The sequence below is a fragment of the Centropristis striata genome, chromosome 1, assembly GCF_030273125.1.
Source record: "Centropristis striata isolate RG_2023a ecotype Rhode Island chromosome 1, C.striata_1.0, whole genome shotgun sequence".
Taxonomy (NCBI): Eukaryota; Metazoa; Chordata; class Actinopteri; order Perciformes; family Serranidae; genus Centropristis; species Centropristis striata.
This window is the reverse complement of record NC_081517.1, coordinates 1,272,685-1,287,317: the sequence shown is the minus strand read 5'-3', so window position 1 is coordinate 1,287,317 and position 14,633 is coordinate 1,272,685. Positions and strand designations below refer to the sequence as shown.

Here is a 14,633-nt window from a genome sequence, read left to right as displayed (position 1 = left end):
AAGTAATTTTAAGTAAAATAATATGATATATAATATATAATAATAATAGTAATAATAATAATAATAATAATAAATAATAATAATAATAATAAATAAGGCCGGTATACCAATAATAATAATAGTAGTATATTACAGTATATAGTAATAATAGTGATGGCAGCAACAGTATATATAATAACACTAATAGTAATAATATTAATAACATAGCAAAGTGTCGTGCGTAGCTTTAGTGCATTTCAGAAGTTCAGTACTCACGACATACTGCTTCCAAATCGTAATAACAGCCACCACAGAACATGTTGAAACAATGTTTTTTTTGTTTCAGCTAAGAGGAGAGTGACAGTGGGGAGGTGAAAGAGTGAGTCTGTCCCACTCTGCTTTGCTTTCATCCTTATATGTTGCATGCAGAAGGACAGCCTTGGACAGCTAATCTCCCAGATGGAGAGAGAAATCACTCCATCTTGTAAACATGCAGATCAGATGAGAGAGGAACTGAGAGATACACGAGGGATGGAGGATGGAGGATGGAGGGTGGAGGGTGGAGGGTGGAGGGTAGGTGGAGGAGAGGCTAATATTCACTTCCTTGTATCCTTCAGGTGAGAAAACATTTTACTTAAACTGATTTGTGTTGTCACTGTGCTGCTTTTACTTCAGCCTAGGTGAACCGCTGTAAACATCAAGGTTATTATAGTTAACGAAAACTAACGAAATAACGAAAACTAGAATTGAAAAAACATTTTAGTTAACTGAAATAAAAATAAAAACTAGAGTTTTTAAAAAAAACGATAACTAACTGAAACTGTATTGTGTGGTTACAAAACTAACTAAAACTAACTAAAATTAGAGTGAAAATGTCCTTAGTTTTCGTTTTTGTCAACTTTTTTCATTCATAATTCAGTGTTTCTATTTGAACATGCAACACATGGTGAATATGTTTACTGAGACTGGGATGTTTACACTAGAACCAAAATACAAAACAGTTAATAACCTTATTGGGGCTGAGATGATAAACCAAAGGAAATAAAGGCAAAATTTATTATGACCTCTTTGAATCTGGCACCCAACACATAGCCCATTACAACAAAACTAAAACTAACACTAAAACTAATAAAAACTAAACTAAAACTAAGCATTTTCAAAAAATAAAAACTAAACTAAAACTAGAAAACTCACTCTTAAAACTAACTAAAACTAACTGAATTTGAAAACAAAAATTCATAACGAAATTAAAACTAAAACTAATGAAAAATCCAAAACTATTATAACCTTGGTAAACACACACGTCATTGTACTTGGGGCCAAGTTTCACATTTTGCATTATGATAAGTGATGGAAAATAATATAGATAAGAACTAAATGTCCCTTCACACCTGAGACCAAACAACCCTCAAACGAGAAGCAGCGTTTAGTTTTTATGCACCAAATCTCTGGAACAAACTCCCAGAGAACTTGAGGTCTGCTGCAACTCTCAGCTCTTTTAAATCAAGTCTGAAGACTTTTCTGTTTCCATTTCAACCTGTAATTTTTATTCATTCACTTTTTTTTTTCTTTTTTTTTATTCGCTTTTAAATGTCTTCTAATGTGTTTTATGTATTTTAATCTTGCCCCTGTAAAGCACTTTGAATGTCCCTGTGTCCGAATTGTGCTATATAAATAAACTTTCCTTGCCTCCCATAACACAATTCAAGAGCAATAAACACTTAATTTATAAATACTTATACTTATCATTATACAGGTGCATCTCAATAAATTAGAATATTTATTTTATTTAATAAATATTTATGGAAAAGTCCATTTCCAGTAGTTCAAGTCAAATAGCCCCAACCAAGTATTGAGTCATATAGATGGACCAACATTTACATATTAAAAAATACTTTTTAAAATTTGTCTTTTTTGTAATATTCAAATGTTTTTGAGACACTGAATTGTAGGTCTTCATTAAATGTAAGCCATAATCACCATAATTAGAAGAAATGAAATAAATGAAGTGTGTAATGGATCTGTATAATGTGTTATTTCCACTTTTTTAATTGAATTACTGACATTAATGAACTTTTCTATGATATTCTAATGTATTGAGTTGCACCTGTAGGCTACCAGGCCCCCAGGAAGGAAGAGCTCTGGGGTTTGATGCAAATCAATTTTTGTGGTGGTCAAATGGTGCAATTACAACTTTCGAGTCGGTCTTGTGGTGCCATTGGGCCCAAACGCTTAAATACATGAATATGTGCATATTTACACTGATAATATATACACTACCGGTCAAAAGTTTTAGAACACCCCAATTTTTCCAGTTTTTTATTGAAATTCAAGCAGTTCAAGTCAAATGAACAGCTTGAAAGGGTCCAAAGGTAAGTGGTGAACTGCCAGAGGTAAATAAAAAAAGGTAAGCTTAACCAAAACTGGAAAATAATGTACATTTCAGAATATACAAGTAGGCCTTTTTCAGGGAACAAGAAATGGGTTAACAACTTAACTCTATGGAGTCTTGGGCTATTTTGTCCATTTTTGAATTCTTTTCATGTCTTTGTAAGTCATTTTGTGTCTTTTTGTGTCTTTTTGTATCTTCTTTGGTCATTTTGTGTCTTTTTTAAGTAATTTATTGGCGTCTTTTTTTTGTCATTTTGGGTCTTTTTTGGGTCATTTTGTGTCTTTTTTTAGGCCTTTAGTCATACATTAAAATGTGATTTTGAATCTTTTTTTTACTTTCAAAACACTATCATGGATGTTGATTCAGAATTTCAATAACTGCAGTCCAAAGATATGAGGGTCTGCCAGGTTTTCATAAGCCGACTAATTCAGTTAACTTAGAAGACCGACTTCATGAGATAAGCTGCAAGTCTGAGAGTCTGACTGTGGGTGAGAGTGCACAGTGATACTTGATACTAGCAGGCAAAAATGTCTGCGAATAGACGGCCCTAAAATAAACACAGAGATAGACACTGGTGTTAGGGTCAATTCTCTCTCATTTCCACTAGGTAACAAAAAAATGTTTCAAACGTAACAGATTTCTTTACGTCTGAGCATTTGTTTATTTATTCAGGATACATTTACATACAAAATGGTCTAAATTATTTTTAAAGCCGAAGCCTTGTGGACACACATTAGATTACCTACCATAAAAACTGCCTTGCACACTTAAAGTTGCCCTGTTAATATGTATGTATATATATATGTGTATATATATATATATATATATATATATATATATATATATATATGTATATACATATTATTATTATTATTATTATTTTTACTTCCTCCTCTTTCCCCTCTCTCTTTTATTATTATTAATGTATTTTATCTGTTATGTTTATGTGGTCAGTTTATTCATTTTATACAGACTATGTCTAAATATCTAAATACTGTATAGTCTATTTGGTTTCGTTTTGTGTGACTGTTCTTAAAATCATACAATTTAAATCTAAGGATGTGTACAACATGTTTAATGTCGACACCAATGTACCCTGATGTAGGTATGTCCCTCTGTTTTTTTTTGTATACACATCAATAAAAATATGAAACACAAAGTTGCCCTGTTGATGAAATAGAACTAGAAGAAAACATCACTATACCATCGACTCTACAGCAGCAAAAGCAGCAGAGTGCAAGTGAAGTCAGGTTCTATCCATCAGCTATCGTTGCTCCCACGTTTGGGACTATGCAGCCTAGCAACCAAGTCCATCAGCTTATTTTGTCCTCATAATGTATGCACGACCCAACAAGACAGGCAAACTACATCAGACTTTGATCTCTACTTATCTTCATTCTAGCCATTTAATCAGACTATTTTAAAGATAGCATGAAACCATGTAGGGCTGAAAACCTGTAACCTAACAGACATAATCATTATAACCATTATATGCAGAATGTTATCTGAATGTATTAAGATATTATTGTATTAAGATGTCTGTGGATATCACTCGAACATGTTTCTATGCTATATATTGATGATTAGCTCCACAGTACACAACAATTATTTTTTAATACATTTTAGGTCCTGCTGTGAAAATGTTGCTCAACAAGCTAAATCAAGCCTTGGGATACAGTGAGAAAATTGCTGTGCACTTTTTGAAAGACATTTAAGATGATAACCTAGGTCAAGTAATATAGAATTAACTTGTAATACAGCCTTTAAAACCAGCATGTATTAAAAATCTAACAGCATATCTATTCTCACATAATGATGTCAATATACTAGCAAAATATTACCCAACCCTATTCTACTTCCACACCTTTTTGTGTCTAAGTGACTAATGGGGAGCACTTTTTTCTACAACTTGTGTTAACTGATTATTTTACATTTTTGATTTGAGGTAAATGGAAACAGTGAACATTCTCTTTTCAAGAACCCACAGTGACATCATCTAATTTTGATTAGCCCAAAACCTAAAAATAATTGACAATGATGTACTGTATGTCAATCAGAAGTAAACCTTTACATTTGAAAAGCCTGAACTAGCAAATATTTGTTTTTTTCTTGATAAATTACTTTTATTAAAGTTGTTGACAATTAGTTTTATGTTGATTAATTAGAGGACCAATTGTTTACATCTCAATTTTTCCAGTTTTTTATTGAAATTCAAGCAGTTCAAGTCAAATGAACAGCTTGAAAGGGTCCAAAGGTAAGTGGTGAACTGCCAGAGGTAAATAAAAAAAGGTAAGCTGAACCAAAACTGGAAAATAATGTACATTTCAGAATTATACAAGTAGGCCTTTTTCAGGGAACAAGAAATGGGTTAACAACTTAACTCTATGGAGTCTTGGGCTATTTTGTCCATTTTTGAATTCTTTTCATGTCTTTGTAAGTCTTTTTGTGTCATTTTGTGTCTTTTGGTGTCTTTTTTTGGTCATTTTGTGTCTTTTTTTTGGTCATTTTGTGTCTTTTTTTAGTCATTTTGTGTCTTTTCATGTCTTTGTAAGTCATTTTGTGTCTTTTTTTTGTCATTTTGTGTCTTTTTTTAGTCCTTTAGTCCAACATAAAATGTGATTTTGAATCTTTTTTTACTTTCAAAACACTATCATGCTCAATAAAGAATTTTAAATGTTGCAAATGTGCATTAATTTCAGAGTACCCTGAGACATTAAACTGCATCATTTTCAATTAAATTCTAGAAAAGTTGGTGTGTTCTAAAACTTTTGACCAGTAGTGTACATGGACAAACCAAAGCCACATCATGTCCTCCTGCTGTGCTGTATGTGTTGTATGTACACTACTGGTTCAAAATCACATTTGATGTTGGACTAAAGGACTAAAAAAAGACAAAAAAATGACCAAAAAAAGACACAAAATGACTTACAAAGACATGAAAAGAATTCAAAAATGGACAAAATAGCCCAAGACTCCATAGAGTTAAGTTGTTAACCCATTTCTTGTTCCCTGAAAAAGGCCTACTTGTATAATTCTGAAATGTACATTATTTTCCAGTTTTGGTTAAGCTTACCTTTTTTTATTTACCTCTGGCAGTTCACCACTTACCTTTGGACCCTTTCAAGCTGTTCATTTGACTTGAACTGCTTGAATTTCAATAAAAAACTGGAAAAATTGGGGTGTTCTAAAACTTTTGACCGGTAGTGTATGTGTGTTCACAGTATGTGTTCCCAGGATGTATTATGCAGGTGTGTGTCATGTCTCTTACCTGTAACAGTCACTATGATGTACTGGGGTGAATTGCTCTGACCATTACTTTTCTGGACTGCAGAGTGCTGGATTTCTGGGGCCACATAGTGCTGCGTGGGTGAAGCCAGAACCACTTTCTGGCTCTGGCTGGTGGGCGGGGCTTGAGAACAAAGTGCATCCTGTCTCGCTTTTGAGGCGGCGGCTGATTGGTTAGCTGCTGCAATGGTTCCAGAGGTCGGAGGTTGAATCTCGGACAGGAAGTGTGCCGTTTTTGCGGAGGAGGGTGTGGTGGCAGCGGGTGTTGCTATGGTTACTGCGTTGGCCTGCTGAGGCTGAAGGTCCTCCGAGTATCCGGGAGTTGCCATGGCAACCGAAGGCTTTGAGGCACTAGTTCTGTGGATAAAAAAGAAAAAGAGACAACGCTCATTAATGAAAGTGCTGCTAACATACATACTAACACATCTGTTGCCGTGCTATTTCACCTCTCTGTCATCAGAGTGTGTGCACACGTGTGTGTGCACGTGGAACATGAACCAGAGCAGGAAGTAGGGCTTTTGTCTGAGACTAACAGTAGTCTGGAGCTTTTCCTGTTTGGCCCAGTATTACACCAGTATGAGACCTTAACCACCATTCATAAAGCAATTATTTAAATGTCAAAGACAAGGTTCATTGGCCGTGACTAGGGTGGTTCAAAACTAAACTCCTAACTTGTAATTTAATAAGGAAGCTTATGCTGACTTATTAGTTTAAGTTTAATGAAAAGGCTGTGGGGTTGGATGAGTTTACACTCCTTTTTGAACATGCAATTATAATTGACTTTTTTCCTTCTGCACTATTCTTTTCTTGGCTTGTTTGTTTATGATCTTTATAAATACATTAAAAATGTACATGGGCGCAATAAAGATTTAAATCAATCTGTCCATCAAACTGAACTAAATGACTAACAAAAAGAAAATAAAAAAAGAAAATCCAAGCTATTACCATGAGAATATTATCTCATATTGTCTCACCTATGGTAAAATCTCCTACGTCCTCAGTTGATCACATCATGTGATTTTACCCCTTTAAGATAATGGCCTATGTCAAGTGAGTGACTTAAGCGGATTTATTATGCCTAAGTCAAAATAAAATGTGACTTAGGCAATTTTTTGAACATGCCTTTGTGACTTAAGCAAGATATGGTAACACTTTATTTTGAAGGTGTCTACATAAGAGTGACATGAGCGTGTCATAAACATGACATGGGATGTGTCATGAACATTAATGACACTTTGAAGTAACATTAATGCTCATGATACTTGTCATGTCATGTTTCTGACAGGCTTGTGTGACTCTTATGTAGACACCTTCAAAATAAAGTGTTACCATATCTTGCTTAAGTCACAAAGGCATGTTCAAAAAAGTCATTTATTTCTCTTAAGTTACATAATTTACACAAACAGTGTTATTACTATGCCAACAGCCATCCTTTGTTACATCCTTTTTGAGTGAAATGATCAATAAATTTCATATGTTACACTTTTGGTGGAAGTTTTTTGTGTTTCCTGCAAAACTTGGGAAAAAATGAGCTAGGCAATTATTTTAACAGTTATTATTAATCACAGAACAGCCTGTCAGTCATAACTTTAGGCCATCCCAGTGGAAGATAAGCCACTCCTGTAAACCAACACGGCAAACAAGACAATCAGATGATCATCCGGCAGTGACTTGCCGAATTCAATGTCACACCAAAAACTTTTTCAAAGTCACAAAAAGATTATGCATAACATACTAAATTCACAGCATAGCGTTTCACAGCTCATAACACAGCGTTTGAGTTGCATGATCCATTTTTTTTTTCTGCCACTAATGTTTCTGCAGAGCTTTGCTTTGCTTGGAAGAAGTGAGTTGAGAAGGCAGAGAGTGGTAGCTTCCCCTGCTAGCAGCTCACGTTGAGTTGTGACGTCACAGGGAGCTAACAGCTCGCGCTAAGTTGTGACGTTTCAGGGAGCTAACAGCTCGCGCTGCTCGTGTTGTGATAGTTTATAATAACCCATCACCACGCGACCAAACACGTCTCATTATAATATCATCGTAATAGACACTGTAGCACTTAAAAAGCCCTGAACAATCTCACAAATGAGCCCCAAAAAAGTAGGATTGGCACAGCAACACACCCGCCATCTTGTGCTCTTATCACAGATCTGACATCGCCATAACAACGGTGTCCGCGCGACAACCAGTTTATACAGACAGGCTCGAGCTGCTTCACGTTCCCGCTGACGGCTGGACAGACAGGCAGCACACATCAATAATAACAGAAAAATAGATGATAATTCTCAAATATTTTACTTTTTCACCTCTAGTTTATCCCAGTATTGTCCTCTTTAGTCGGTGAAGTTGTTTCTTTAGATTTAGATTGTTGTTGTTGACTCCCGTTGCTTGGTTCTTGTCGCCACGACTACCGTGACTATGGCGCTTTGCCTTCACCGGGGCAACTGTTGCTACCCTCTCGTCATAGCCCCGCCCTGCACTAAACGCTGATTGGCTGATTCGGGAGGCGGTCGCTGCGTCGGTGAAATAATCGATCGTTAATTGGAAGACAGTGCCTGTCAGTCACTTTCACCACAGGCAAACGTCAAACGGCCACTTTTAATGTTACTTCTTTGATTGCTCAAACTGTAAAGCAGATGGAAAATATAATATTGTACAACAAGTGTTGTACGAATGAATCTCTCTGTAGTTCAGGGGTGTAAATAGTTTTACTCTGTTAAATAGTCAGTAGCAATTTATAACAAATGATATGCTTATTCTACACAAACTATTAAGAAAGTTTCATAAAATATTCAATTAAATAACCTTAAATGTTTTTCTTCATTTACAGATATGAAATGAGGATTGCTGGGTAATTGTGTTGTTGATAGATAGATAGATAGATAGATAGATAGATAGATAGATAGATAGATAGATAGATAGATAGATGGATGGATAGATTACTTTATTCATCCCCGAAGGGAAATTCGGTTGTCACAGCAGTCCGGTATTCAAGTACAATAAAATACAATAGAATAAAATACCGAGGTAGCATAAATAAAAACAACAATAGAAAAAAAAAAAATGTTGTTGTCCAACGTCAAGTCTCTGATCATTGGTAGACAGCAACTTTTAATCAATCAAAAAAAAAATCTAAATTACTTTATTTATCCCCAAGGGGAAATTCAGTTAGTCTCGGAGAAACTGGCTGTAGGAGAGAAGAATCTTTTGAATCTCTCCGTCCTGCAACAGAGAGAGAGGAGCCGTCCACTGCTGGTTTTTTGGTCCATAAAGGTTTTGTGTAGCAGATGATCTGGTATTTCAGGATGGCCAGAACCAGCTCTTTAGACCAGAACCAGCTCTGTAGACCAGAACCAGCTCTGTAGACCAGAACCAGCTCTGTAGACCAGTCTGATCATCTCTGTGTGTGATGCTGCCTCCCCAGCAGACTGCAGCATAAAACAACACACTACCACCACAGACTGATAAAACATCTGCAGCATCACTACACATGTCCAGAGATCTGAGCCTTAAGAAGAAAAAGAGGCTCCGCCCCTTTTTGTAGAGAGCGTCTGTGTTTAGGGACCAGTCCAACTTATTATCCAGGTAAACACCTAGATACTAATAACTTGGCACCACCTCCATGATTGCTTAGAATGTCAAGCAGATAGATGGAAAATGAAGAAATGTCATTTCATTCACTTCACATAAGATTGCTCCCATGACTCATCTCTGCTCCCTCTATAGGCTTATGTATGCATATTTGTACATATATATTTTTACTTCAAATGTATTCAATATTCCATATTTATATTTGCAAAAATCTCTGTTTAAATAAGACTTGTTGCATTTGTATTTTTATATTGTGATTGTAGATTTAGTATAGTACTCTTTTTTAAAAATATATATTTTATTTACATACCAACTTATTTCTATGTCTATTCCATATACAGCAGCAACTGTAACAAAAGCAATTTCCCCCTGGGGATCAAAAAGTATTTCTGATTATGATTATGCTATAAATAATTAATATTGTACAACAACAACATTGTACGACAAGTGATTTGAGTCACTGTAGTATAAATTCATCTCTAGTGTGTGTTTGTGTGCAGGGGCGTGAATATAAACAGTGAAGGCAGTGTGGTTTTACTGGGGCGTTCATTTTTATTTTTTGTTTTCTATATAATAGTCAGTAGCAAACTATAACAAATGATATGCTTATTCTACATAAATTCTAAAAAAAATAAAAAATAAAATTAGTAAAATAAATATAAATATTAAATTATTTATATATTTATATAATCTCAAATCAACATATTGTTTGTAAAAAATGCTATAGTGTGTGTGCTTTATAACTCGTAACTAGCATGCACTAGGGTTCGTTACAATAAGGCGAGGCCCATTGTAACTACACTGTAAAAAATGTTTGTGGAAATAACAGTAAAAAACTGTCAAATTGCATCAGAAATAGGTCGTAAAATTAAACATTGTACATCACCGTAGTAGATACTTTTAATTACTGTAAATCAAAGAATAGTAAAAAACTTTAAATTCTACCGCCATAAATTGTAGAAATCACACAGTTTTGCTGTAAAAATATAAATTTTTCATGTAAAGTTAATGGAGAAATACCACGATGACACAATTATCCTAAAAGTAATGAGATTATTCGGTATAAATTACAGTTTTTGCTGATATTTACATTTACATACGCTCACTGTATTCTTTACGGTGATGTTCTGGCAACCACAGCTGCTGATATTTTACCGTGAATTAAACTGATTTTTTTTTACAGTGTACCTGACGCCACTGGATGTGTGTGTTCAATGTTCACTGTAAAAAAAAATCTGTTTAATTTACGGTAAAATACCGGCAGCTGTGGTTGCCAGAATTTCACCGTAAAAAATACAGCAAGTGGGTTTTCTACTTTAAATTTTAATATAAATATCAGCAAAAATTAGTAATTTAGACTGAATAATCCTGTTATTGTTAGGGTAATTGTGTCTTTTTGAGATTATGGTATTTCCCAATTAATTTTACATATATGTTTTTATTACATATATTTTTACAATTTAAGTTTTGCACTATTCCTTGATTTACGGTAATTAAGTGTCTACTACGGTGATATGCAATTTTTTATTTTACACCCTATTTCTGATGCTATTTGACAGTATTTTACTGTAATTTCTACAAACATTTTTTACAGTGTTTAGCACCCAGTTATCGTTGACGTAAATGGATAGTGATCTCCATCCAATGCACACCAGAGCAGATAGCGAGGCGGAGATTGTGTGGTGACACACAACACAACACAACCGGTGTAAGGGACGGAAAGGCCAGCGAAAGGTTGCAGGTGATTAGATAGCCAAGAGCTCTCTTGACATCACCTGTGGCATCCTTTGCTACTTTATCACCATTTCATTATTTCTCAATGTGCATTGTTGCCCCTAAAGGTCTCCGGTCTTATCTTTGGGCATGCATGAAGATGAGCGAAGGTGAGTCGAGGTCCTTCTTTCAGATGCTGAGGCCTATATAAGGTACGAGCTGTCCACAAAAAACACAAAGCACAAGAAGCCTTTGAGACGCCTACAGCATCTTTTCACTCTCACCATGTGGAAGGCAGCAGTCTTGACCCTGGGCTTGTTGGTGGCGCTGGTAGACCGGGTGCAGTCCAATGATGGCCATCCGTCTTTCTACGGGGTGAAACTGTGTGGCAGAGAGTTCATACGAGCCGTCATCTTTACCTGCGGTGGTTCTCGCTGGAGGAGAAGCCTGGGAGACTCAGGTAAGGGGATAAGAAACCACTGATGCAAGTTGATTTTGTTGTGATGTGTCATCATTTGAACCTGGTCTCACAGAAATCCGTGGAATAGCCACGGAATCACTAAAATTTCCGTGAAACTGACACGGATTTGGCTACAATGCAAGTTAATGACATCATATCCCGTGGCTATTCCATGGATATTTGTTCCTATTGGTTTGTTCCAAGTCACGTGACTTTCAAGGTCCCGGCGGTCAGAACAAAAAACATGGCGGACAGTTTAAAAATTAATATTTTGACTTTGTTTCTGCATAAAAATGGATTTTGATCACATTTCTAGCGAGAAATATATGTTTTATTTTCTAAATATTCACTCAGTGAATGTACATAATCACTTTGTGGTGAAGATCTCACCAGAAAAATATGATTATCTTGCATTGTAGCGAAATCCGTGTCAGTTTCACGGAAATTTGAGCGATTCCGTGGCTATTCCACGGATTTTGAGTTAACTGACACGGATTTGGCTACAATGCAAGTTAATGCCAGTCATATCCCGTGGCTATTCCATGGATATTTGTTCCTATTGGTTTGTTCCAAGTCACGTGACTTTCAAGGTTCCAGCGGTCAGAACAAAAAACATGGCGGACAGTTCTCTCATTTTTAGTGAAAAAATTAATATTTTGACTTTGTTTCTGCATAAAAATGGATTTTGATCACATTTCTAGCGAGAAATATATGTTTTATTTTCTAAATATTCACTCAGTGAATGTACATAATCACTTTGTATGTTGGAATAGCCACGGGATATGACTATGTCATTAACTCTGCACCTTATGCTGGAATATGCTACAGAAAGAATGGAAATTAACTGAATTTGTTACTTTGAGCACTTTTAAATCCAAACTAAGAGTTATTGAGGCCAATTCCATAACATGCACTAGTTTCTCATGATGTGTTTAAGGTCTGTATGTTATGTAAATATGTAACTGTATTCTGTGTTTGCTGCCTCTTGGCCAGGGCTCCCTTGAAAAAGAGGTTCTTAATCTCAATGGGATATTCCCTGGTTAAGTCAAGGTTAAATAAAAATAAAAACCTTGCATTGTAGCTAAATCCGTGTCAGTTTCACAGAAATTTGAGCGATTCCGTGGCTATTCCACGGATTTTGAGTTAAGCGAAATCCGTGGCTATGCCATGTATTTCTGTGAGACCATGTTGCATCATTTATAGCCTTTAGCCTATTAAGCATTCTTACCCTTGGTTTTTATCAGCTCTTATTGGGGAAGAGGCCTTTGACCCATGGAACACCAACTCCATCCCTCCACTCACCAGTGAGCAGGACCCTGCAGAGTCCCAAGCATGGAGGGATCAAACACTGAACAAGGCGTCTGTGGTGCCTGGATTCAGCCGCTCAGCTCGCTCACCGATCTCAGAGGAGGTGCTGGAGGCTCTACGGAGCGTAGACAGAAAAGGACGGGACGTCGTGGTCGGGTTGTCCAACGCCTGCTGCAAATGGGGCTGCAGCAAGAGTGAAATCAGCTCTCTGTGCTGAACCTTGTGTCTTACATCTTGTCTTGTTACTCATGCAAAGCTCTACTCTTTTCCTATTTGATTCCTTTATTTCTTCACACTTAGAATACCACATCCCATTAAACTCAATCGTCCATGTGTTAACTATTGATACAGGAATGTAAATGTGTTCTCAAAATGTGTTTACTATGATTATCATGTTCTAAAAAGATGTTTAATAAAGCTTTATGTTGTTGGTATGAGAGTCTCTTTTCCTCTTACAAAATACTAAAATGTATGCCGTTGGAACACTTCCACTTTTCTGAAGCGTTGTTGTTGTTTCAGAAACACAGAATTGTCAAGTATTTCAACACTAAAGGAAGTGGTGGTGACTCATCACAGGGGGCCTCATATTCACTGAATTATAGCAAATCTCTGTGATTTTACCAGCATACTTCAACATCAATAGATTCAGTTTAATAGACCTGCAGCATACTGCCTCTGTAAGACTATAATGTTGGACTTTGATTATTTCAAAGTGTTCATTGGAATTTGCTCATCTTTCTGTAAGATATTAATTATCACACTCATACTGAGACATATTATCATCAAAACTGACTGTAACATAAATAAAAATGATAGTATAACCCTCCTCATACCTACTGTCAGAAATCAACGTAAACAACAACTGGTGTTGTAAATATCAACTCTTTATTTTTATTTTTTAAATTATTTACCTGATTTTCTGTTCAGGTTGTTTGACCTTTTTTTGTTATGTAAATAAAAATAAAGTTGTCCTCCAAAAGTGGGGGGGGGGTGGTGGTGGGCCAAAAAAATAAAAAAAAAATAAAAAATAAAAAATAAAAAATAAAAAATAAAAAATAAAAAATAAAAAATAAAAAATAAAAAATAAAAAATAAAAATGATAGTGCTTGTTGTAATCTTGCACTGAGTCCACAAACACAGAGGAGCATCATTTCTTCATGATGTCAAAACTTAAAAACGAAGCAGTGTCGGGCCCTGCCATCAACTTCCCTTGAAAGTCCTGAATTGAAACTACTTGTCCGTTTTTGTTTGATAATAATAAGTAAAACCGGAGATAATGGCAAACATATCTAGAATAAAAATATAGAACTACACTGTAAAAAATGTCTGTAGATTTTATGGTGAAAAACTGCTAAACCATGACAGTAAAAGACCGTAAAATGATAAATGGGTTAATTCAGTTTCAGTAACAATGAAACACCGTAAATGCATATATCAGCCAAAACAGTATTTCTTTTTTTTCTACAGTTTTTTATGTTTTTGAAAAATACATTACTCCACTGTAAAATACTGTGGCACTGTGTTTGTTACAAAAATGTACTGTAATATATATACAAACATCACTGTCATTTTTGCATTTATTTTTTGTAAAAATACTTTTTCTCACTGTTAAATGTACTAAAGATCATATAACAAAAATATACTGTAATATTTTATGATAAAATATTTAATTTATGCAGCATTCATAAAGTATTTCCTTGTCAATTATATGGCAAAGCACAATTTCTTTTGATGGAAAAACTTTATTTTTTATGGTAAAATATGGAATATAATGGCAACCGTTAGCGTGAAACCACCAGTGCTAATATAATTTTACTGTAATATAACAAAAAGTTGCACCATATTTATTACGGTAAAGTTCTGGCAACCACAGCTGCCGGTTTTTTACCGTAAAAACAACAGTTTCTT

The 14,633-nt window shown here is 35.3% G+C and overlaps 2 protein-coding genes across 5 annotated transcripts in view; one reads left to right on the top strand and one right to left on the bottom strand.

The window, feature by feature from the left end:
• The window catches only part of rfx1b (regulatory factor X, 1b (influences HLA class II expression)), a 28,480-nt gene extending 20,399 nt beyond the window's left edge, over nt 1-8,081 (bottom strand). For 2 of the 4 annotated variants that reach the window (XM_059345016.1, XM_059345218.1), the window contains exons 1-2: nt 7,960-8,081; nt 5,640-6,013 (exon numbers count right to left, since the gene is read on the bottom strand). In XM_059345016.1, coding sequence (XP_059200999.1) covers nt 5,640-5,985 — 346 coding nt within the window. In that variant the 5' untranslated portion in view covers nt 5,986-6,013; nt 7,960-8,081. Of the gene's footprint in view, nt 1-5,639; nt 6,014-7,776; nt 7,816-7,951 lie in introns of those variants that run through there. The other 2 variants (XM_059345084.1, XM_059345156.1) reach the window with 2 other exon arrangements.
• A 3,119-nt stretch (nt 8,082-11,200) lies between these two features.
• rln3b (relaxin 3b) lies at nt 11,201-13,169 on the top strand. The gene is given in 2 exon segments (XM_059349550.1): nt 11,201-11,441; nt 12,662-13,169. Coding segments are annotated over 2 exon segments (480 nt in total). The 5' UTR covers nt 11,201-11,242; the 3' UTR covers nt 12,943-13,169.
• The last annotated feature ends 1,464 nt before the right edge of the window (nt 13,170-14,633 follow it).